Source organism: Carassius gibelio, chromosome A2 (assembly GCF_023724105.1).
Source record: "Carassius gibelio isolate Cgi1373 ecotype wild population from Czech Republic chromosome A2, carGib1.2-hapl.c, whole genome shotgun sequence".
Lineage (NCBI taxonomy): Eukaryota > Metazoa > Chordata > Actinopteri > Cypriniformes > Cyprinidae > Carassius > Carassius gibelio.
In genome coordinates this window covers 9,364,009-9,373,105 of record NC_068372.1, presented here as the reverse complement: position 1 = coordinate 9,373,105, position 9,097 = coordinate 9,364,009, and the positions used below count along the sequence as shown (strand labels likewise).

Sequence of the window (9,097 nt, the reverse complement as noted above, 5' to 3'; positions counted from 1 at the left end):
CCTCAACTCTGAACTAAAACTGCAGCTGCTGAATGCTAAATTTCTGCCAACCAGCCTCCCAAAGAGCCCCCACCCCCCAATACTATAAACCACCCACTTATATACATTTTGAAAAAGACCCCTTTGCACTTAAATTTGTGGATTTTTCAGATTTTGATCCCAAATCCTTTCCATGAAATTTTAACAAGGTTTAAGGATAGCTATTTAGAATTAGGATAGTAATGTGCTGCATGTGGCAAAAGATTGCCTCCTGATTGAATTCTAATATGGAGTGACTGCAATGTGATTCCTAATCTTTAATTTTATCCTTGTTCTCTCAAACATTCAAAAAATCATCAAACATCCTTCGTCTTTTTTTATATTTAATTATTTAATATGGGCCATTTATGTATCTGGTGAAATTGTATGTGAAATATTATGTGAGTTTCGAACATCTAGTGTGAAATTAATGCCAAAACACATCTAGTTTACTGCCTAATTTTATTTTGAGTGGCTGTGTTTCTTTGCAAGATGCTTGTGCTCCTCCTTTGCTTGCGCTCTTTTCCTCCTCCCCCTTCCTTTCGTGTGTGTGATGCTGGTCTCAAGGGTGTAGCTCACACACTGCAGTAGAAGGTAGGGCTTGGCTGCTGCAATACAATGAGCTGAAAGATGGTGCACCAGGAAAAATGTGTTTACCAGGTAAGACAGGTCAATATATCTTGTATTGTCTTAAGCACCGTGACATCGGTGTGCCTTATATGAATGTGTCTGTATATCTACATTTGCTTTTTTATTTTTATTTATTATAAACATATTTATGGTGCTATAAGAATTTCCTTCTGAGTGAAGGATGTTAAAAAGCCTGTAGATTTACTCTTGAAGAAAATGTGCTGCTTGAAATAGAATTGATTTCACCCATTCCACACAAGGTCATGTTTTTCATTTTTTTGGATGGCTGCATTTGCTTAGCATTAACTGCTAGTCTAGTGGCAACATCTCATCCACTAATGAAAGCAATCAAAGCTGTTAACATTTTTCAGAATGTACAGGAAACCTGGTTTGCAGATTGTTAATATTACATCACGAGCTGAGTTATTGATGACACTGGTGTTACGGGTGCCATCTGTATCCTTTTATCGAAATGTTAATATCAGTGGAACTGGCCTGCAATCAGCCTGAAAATGGAACATGGGCAGGAGCGTAGAGAAAAATAAGTGTGTCTATTGATATAGGAAGGGAAAGCTATTGACTTTCACCGTAATAAGCCTTATTATTATACTGTTTTTATTTTTTATTTTAAATGTTAGTCATTCTGAGCACCAGTAGGCAGCTGTGTTGCCATGGCAATAAATTGAGTGTAGTATGAAGATCTGAGAGAATATTTGATTCTTGCCAATATATAACATCACATCAGGAATGGTTGCACAGTTATGTATTTCCCCTCTAACAGAGAATGTTCTCAGAACTTTAGCTTATATTCCAGCAAGGATCTCTTAAATTTACAAATGTCCTGCTAGTAACATTAATATAGTGTTTGTACAAAGTTATCTGTTTTTTTTTTTTACATTTTTTTTACATTTTTTACATTACAAACATTAACACAAAAACATTATGTATCGTTTACGGAACTGTTTTTCAGAGGTGTTTTAGTTGGATGTTTTTTGTAACGTTTTTTTTTTTTTAAATGGTTTCAAAATGTTCAGGGAACATATCAAAAGTAACATTCCCATAATGTTTGCAAAATAATAACAGGAGTGTTTGCACATTTTTTTTAAATAAGAAAAAAAAAACACGTTTTGAACACTAAAAACATTTAGAAATATTATTTTCATAACGTAATGGGAATGTTAGAAAAACTCTTAGATCATGTTTTTTGTTAGTTAGCTGGTGTTTGTGTTTGTCGAGCGCCTGTGCTCTTCCCATGTGTTCTGGTTTTTCTCCTTTTTTTTCACTTCATCTCTGTAATTTGCAGTTTATTGAGGCAGCAGTGATTTTGACAGAAGCACAAAATCTGAATTTATATCATACATTCCCAACCAGACTCCGAGCAATAGCTTCTCTCTTCTTTCCACACCGATACCTTCATGCCCTTGAGATCCAGCACGTTATTTAAACGCTGTCATGAGCGTTCAGTAGCCGCTGTACGTAGCTGTATGAAAGTGGATGACATCTATTTTTAAATGCCACATCAAATATTTCTGCAGACTGTGTCTGTGAGCATTCTCTTCATTTATTGAAGTCGACAGTGTTTTTTTTCAGGCCCAGAGGAATGAGAGGGAGTCCATTAGGCAAAAGCTGGCCCTTGGCAGTTTCTATGACGACGGACCGGTTACCTTTACTGGCTGCAGCAAGAGCAGCAAAACCTGCCTGTCCTCACGGTCAGTGTGCACTTGTGTTCAGTGGATTGGGGTTGTGTTTTATGTAATTGTGACTATTGGGGGGGAGGGGAGAAAAGGGGGGATGACACTGTATGCACTTCTGGTCAGAGCTTTAGTGTAAGTGAGTGTTTTTTTTTTTTTTTTTTGGAAATAGTCTCTTATGCTCACCAAATCAGCATTTATTTGGTTAAAAATACAGTAAATGCTGTAATATTGTGAAATATTATTACAAATTAAAATGACACCTTTCTTTTTATGTAATCTATCCCTGTGATGCAAAGCTGAATTTTCAGCATCGTTACTCCAGCTTTGCAATCACAGGAATAACTTACATTTAAAATATATTAACATGAAAAAAAAAAACAGGCTAAATTGTAATAATATTTGACAACATTACAGTTTTTACAGTATTTGTTATGAAATAAATGCAGTCTTCTATCAACAACATAAAAAAAATCACAATTATTCCAAACTTTTGACAAATAATGTAGCTACTGGTAAAAAGAATAAAAAAAGTGAAAAATGTTATAAGGTTGAGCAGATAATATTTTTGGTGTTGTCCCATTAGCCACCAGATGATGAAGCACCATTTGTCCAGTGTGTTTCATCATGAGGCACTTCAGTCTTTGTGGGCTGGGCTTGTAATCGTCTCACTGTATCATTGCATATCAAATGTATAACTTGAGCAGTCAACCCCATTTCTCACTCGACATCTAAGTGTACTTTGTTTTAATGGTTTGATCAAACAAATGTTTGACAGAAGAAAAAAAATCTTGCTTTGTGGCTATTTTAGTCTGTTGTGCTTATTGTTTAATATTTGGAGAAAGAGAGTCTGTTGACTTGACACATTTTCTCAAAAATAACATAGGGAGGGAATTTAGATATTGCTGAGGCAAAGATGTTGTGGAGAGTGAAAACGTCAGCAGTTAATCTGCAAAAAAAATCTTTCTGCATAAATATACTCCTTAAGAGATCAGTGTCGATAGTTATCACTTATAAGTGCCATATATACATTTATATATATATATATATATATATATATATATATATATATATATATATGAAGAGTTCAGATGCAAAAGCATTTGAAATTTTCATCTAAAATTAGGATTTTTATCAGGCTCCTATATTTATGTTCAGTTATTTCACTTTAATAGCCTGGAAAAGAAATGACTAGGAGCTTGATAAAATTCCTAATTTTAGATGAAAATTTCAGATGGCACTAAACTTTAAACTTTAGGTTTTTCAAACTGGGGTAGGCCTAGAAAACTAACATAACTATATTGGTGGACTAACATAAGAAAGCTATCCTAAGCCATGAGATAGAGATGCTAGGACAACAGCCAGACACCTCTCAGAGGGCAAGAAGAAGATCTCTGGTACCAAGGTCAGGAAGGACAGGGCTTCTCACTGGTTAAAATGCAGTTTCTGCCCTTCATCCACCCAGAGACTGATCCCTAAGGTTCTGGTTTGTGACTGCCATACAAATTCCTTAATTCTGAGCCTCTGGCTCATGAGGGAAAAGGAAATAATGGATACCAAGTCCTGAGTCTCCAGCTTTTGAGGAAGCAACAGATAGAACCATGTTCTGAGCCTTCAACCTGTGAGGAAAGAGTTACTCTGTGTTCAGACTTTAGTGAGTGACATGACATACAGCCAAGAATGGTTACCCATACTCAGAATTCATGCTCTGCATTTAACCCATCCAAAGTGCACACACACAGCACACACCATGAACACACACGCGGAGCAGTGGGCAGCCATTTATGCTGCAGCACCCAGGGAGCAGTGCCTTGCTCAAGGGCACCTCAGTCGTGTTATTGCCGGCCCAAGACTTGAACCCACAACCCTAGGGTTAGGAGTCAAACTCTCTAACCACTAGGCCATGACTTCCACCTTCAGAGACTTATTCCACGACTTCAGAGTCTTGTCTCTTCAGAGAGACAAAGCAGATTGATGAAGTTTAGACTCTAGCCCTGAGAAGCAGAAGACACACAGACATTTGCAACAAGGTTAAGCTCTGACGAGCAAACCTTCACTTCAAGGTATTTTGTTTGCAATTCCAGACAAGGACCTTCTGCACCTACTCCAGGGCCACATCTGTGTGTTCCAGATGTTAGTACCCTTTGGTGCTCCGGGAGATCAGCATCCTCCAGCACTTCATGTTCAAGGCTGTTGAAACTAATTCCTGCTCCTTTCCCCACTGCATTGTTACCAGCACAACCAGTGGAAGAAGTCACCACCACTAGACTGCTCACTCGAATATCACTTATCCAAACCTATTCCAGAGACTCTATTGTTCTACTATTGAACTGAATGTAAAGAACACCGTAAATGGGAGAATATGACATTTAAACAGAGAGTCTGATATGTTGACTAAGGGAATGAAAAGCGAATACATGACAAATAAATATGCCTGGTATAGTGCTAATTTTTTTTTTTTTTTTTATCTGTACTAAACATTGAAATTACTGTATGTACTGTAGAGTAAAATTATTATTTTTAATGCTTTCTCTTAATAAAAACAGAAGCCTCTTATCATTGACCACTTACTTCATATTATGAAATTTTATTGCATCACAAATCCATGGACTGGCTATGGTTTTTAGTGTGAGAGTTGCTGATTAAAAAGAGCATACAGTATTTTCCTGCACTACACTCAACGGTGTATATTTCACAGAATTAACTTTAGAAGAGATACCACAGAACCAGTCTCTTCCAGTCTACAGGAGTAAACTCTGCCACTGAAGAGTTCTATTGAAGCCTATAGCCAATGTTTCCTTTGAATACCTTTAACCACAAAATTCTATTGCAAATGAAGAAAAGTTCAAGCAAAGCTTTCTGTGGGAAGTGTGCATCACTGCGGTTCACAGACACTAAAAATAGACTTTTTCACTCTTTCTTTTTCATTTCAGTAAATTCTATCTGAAGTTATTATTTCAGAGTTATACTTAACGGTTTATTGCACAAAGAAGTTAATTATTTTTTTCTCAAATAACACTGGTTATTAATCAAAATGCATTCTAAAGATTATAATTTAAGAGCCTTGTTGTGTATTCCACCCCATTGCAAATATCTACAATATCCATTTAGCAAACTACACCGTATTAAAACTGACAGTGTGATTGTGTAAAATAGCAGTAACCTGCATTGTTGTGCATTAGTTATGTTAATAACATTTGCAAAATTATTTTTTTATGTCTCTCACATTGCATTTTTTTTCTGCTAAACCTTTCTTTTTGAACATTTATTTTTATTTGTGCAACAACAAAGTCATACTATACAAAATTATTAATATACAATGAAAAGTGGCTAAATAAAAGACCAACAGCCAATGGCACATCAGTTACTATATGTAAATTATTTGTATTTTATTACTATTTCTCTCGGTATATATATATATATATATATATATAGCATCAACATTACAATCTGTAAGGTTATTAGCAAGAATTTAGCTAAACTTATCCAGCCACTCTTTACAAAAACCTTGTTACATTAGCTAAAAGTCCAATGCCCATAATGATCCTAAATGATTAGTAATTGTATATATGCGTTAACAAATGATGGATAGTTTCAACTTTAGATCAATCTTTGCAAAAACATGATCAAATGATAAATAAATGATTAGTAAAGATGTGTGAATAGAGTAAATGCCGGTCTTTCATGACACTTTTTACCATCGAGTTGACTGCTCATAAAGGTATTAATGATTATTTAACATTTGTAAATACTGAATAGTTTCCACTTTAGTTTGGGTACTGCAAAAACATAAATAAAACATGAATAGATCATTTGTTAAGATGTGTAAATAGAGGTCTACACAAAAAACAAAGACCCACAAATGAAGATCATATGAACTGAAAATGTACTGACATTTGTAAACTCAAATGCTAATCATTGGGTAATAGTAAGTTCATTAGTAAACATTAACAAGAACATTATTTCATATTTTTAGGTATGAGAATATATATTAACTAAAGAGTTGTTAAGCATTATATAATGTGTGTTAATGATTTATAAATGAAAGTTATTATAAAGTGTTACCAAATCTTGCATGTACAATGAATACAGTGAAACAAACTTTTAATTTTGAAAAATACAAAATAAAAATTCTCACTGCACTCTCACTCTAGGCTTCAGAATGGGGTGAATCTACAGATGTGCTTTGTGAATGACAGCAGCAGTGACAGGGACAGTGATGCAGAGGACAGCAGAACAGAGACCAGCTTGGACACCCCATTGTCACCTATGGTATAAACCCTAGATTTTTAACGTATATAAAACAAAGTGCTTATACATTTTGGAACTGTGATGATAATGTGATTTACTGTTTTGTGTGTGTGTGTGTGTGTGTGTGTGTGTGCTTTTTTTTTTTTCGCCCTGTCTCACTATAGAGTAAACAGAGTTCCTCACTCTCTGACCGGGATACAGGAGAAGAAGACCTGGACTCAGAGGATTCAGAATTCTGGCGGCTACAGCGGCGGCTGCAGGAGGAGGCCCGTGTGGCTCTGGCGTTGGCCCGTCCCATGGCCCGCATGCAGGTGGAGGTGGAGAGACAGATTCAGCTACACCGCAGGTCCCCCGTGGCAGACCTGGTCAGTCAGACAACAGTCCAAAAATAGCGTTGTATTGTTTTATCCGCCTGCAGGCTGTAAGAGCCTTCACTTCATCTCAGAGCACTTGCTAATAAGAAAAACTAAATCAATACATTCAGCATCACTTAACTTTTTATGTTACAGTTACCACATCTGCCACACATCAGTGAGAGCCTAATGAAGAGGAATCTGAGGCCTGCGGACCTGAGGGACATGAGTCTTGGACAGTTACAGGTCATCACCAATGACCTACACTCTCAGATACAAGGTAAAAGCAGCAGACAGAAATATTCCAACTAAGCAACCAGTTTGCTATTTTATTATTTTCTGAGAGTTTTTTTTTTTTTTTTTTTTGTCTGGGTGTACTTCAAAAAAAAAAAGTTAACAGAAATAATGCAAAGATAACAAGAGCAACATTACATTTTATATATATAGTATTACAGTATTACTTTATATGTTTTACACATGCTCTTGTAATGTTTAGTCATGTTCTTATATTTACTTCTTTTTCTATGAAGTTATATTATGCAACAACCAGAAAGACAAAACTCTTTTTTTCTAGTAATGGCAGTGACGAGGTTGATTTGACTTGTAATTGCGGTGCAGGTCTGAATGAGGAACTGGTTCAGCTGTTGCTCATGAGAGATGAACTACACATGGAACAGGATGCCATGCTGGTAGATGTGGAGGATCTAACCAGGTCAGGCTGTGACCCTTTTAAATGCTGCTTAAAATAGGGCTTACACAGAGGTTGGGATGAGTACATGCAAAAAAAAAAAAAAAAAAAACATTGTTTTTGTTTATGTTTTTGAACAGGCATGCACATAGCCAGCAGAGGCACATGATGGAGAAGTCCCTAGCCAAAGCAAAAGCATCTTGCCATGGTCGCTGTGGTTCTCCATTTTGAGTCAAACAGCAGGGTCCAACCACTTGTTTCACTATACAATGAAGCAGTGTACTCACGATAGATCCTTTTTATAGATGTGTGTTTTTGCCTATGTTCCAAGCTTTGTGTGGATGTATGTTAATTATACATGCTGTACGTGTTCATGCATGCCCGCACCTTAGCTGAGGGTTACACACTCCCCTCTGAGAAAATCCTGTTGATCCTTTATTATGTATAAATAAAGAAAGAATCATCAATCACTGACAGGCTGGATCTTCTCCCGTGCGAAATATCTGCTGGTTTCATCATACTGAACAGACCATAATAGGAAACAACTCTAGTAGAAGGCTGGTTCACCCCAAAAGTCATGTAATTCAAACCCTTTTTGAAGATTTTCAATGAATGTTTCGGAAACGTTTTGTCCATGCGATGAAAGTCGATGGGGATGCAAATCAACATTAGACCCCAGTGACTTTCATTTTTGAAATATGTGGTTTTCCACAGATGAAGGAAATGCATCCAGGCATCTCAGCTAGTAAACTGCTTCTCTGTGCAGATTATTACTGGATTCGCTTATCAACCCTCTGCAATATCTCTCTTTAGGGATGAATACGTTTACTCTAGTTTACTCTGACGCAGTGTTTGCACTGGCTGATGTGCTGTGCATGGAGCTCTCCTACCTTAAACATAACCAAAAGGGAATATTAGGGTGATGTTAATGTTATATTTGTTTGACACTGCCTGGTGTGGTGGTATTTGATTCTTGTGTTCACAATGAACTATTAACGTCAGTCTTTTAATAATGTCGATTTTATTTACATTTTCATCCAAATGTGGCATTTGCTGTTTCACAGCTGTGGATGACAGCATGGTTGAATTGCTGTATGTATTTGTGCACAGAACTGTGAATGGAAATTAGGAACAAATAAATGACCTAATATGTGCCAGTATGACATGTAACGGTTTTCTTATTAAGTTCCAACTGTTCTGCAGAGTCACAAGATGAAGCGCCAAACAAGTGTCATTGTGGTCTGTATTAGGTCAGTCCCACAAACGAAACCTGTACAAATGAAAAATGCAATAAATAAAAATAACAGTGTGAAAAAAGTACCCATCGTTTTTTTTTAATTCACTTATCTGATTTTTGTATCTAAGTTTTCCACAGTGACTTTGTGGAAATAACACTTTGTCATGAAATGTCAGCATATAGAATCTGAACTGAGAGTCGAGTAGAGTTACATTCACTTCCTTTTTGT

General features: G+C 36.4%; 1 protein-coding gene across 1 annotated transcript; it reads left to right on the top strand.

Annotated features, from left to right (window-relative positions):
• The first annotated feature begins 525 nt into the window (after positions 1-525).
• LOC128026167 (schwannomin-interacting protein 1-like) lies at positions 526-8,951 on the top strand. The gene is made up of 7 exons (XM_052612979.1): positions 526-678; positions 2,239-2,357; positions 6,494-6,611; positions 6,755-6,955; positions 7,100-7,223; positions 7,562-7,655; positions 7,772-8,951. The coding sequence occupies exons 1-7, from the start codon at positions 649-651 to the stop codon at positions 7,860-7,862; spliced, it is 777 nt and encodes a 258-aa protein (XP_052468939.1). The 5' UTR covers positions 526-648; the 3' UTR covers positions 7,863-8,951.
• Positions 8,952-9,097: the final 146 nt, after the last annotated feature.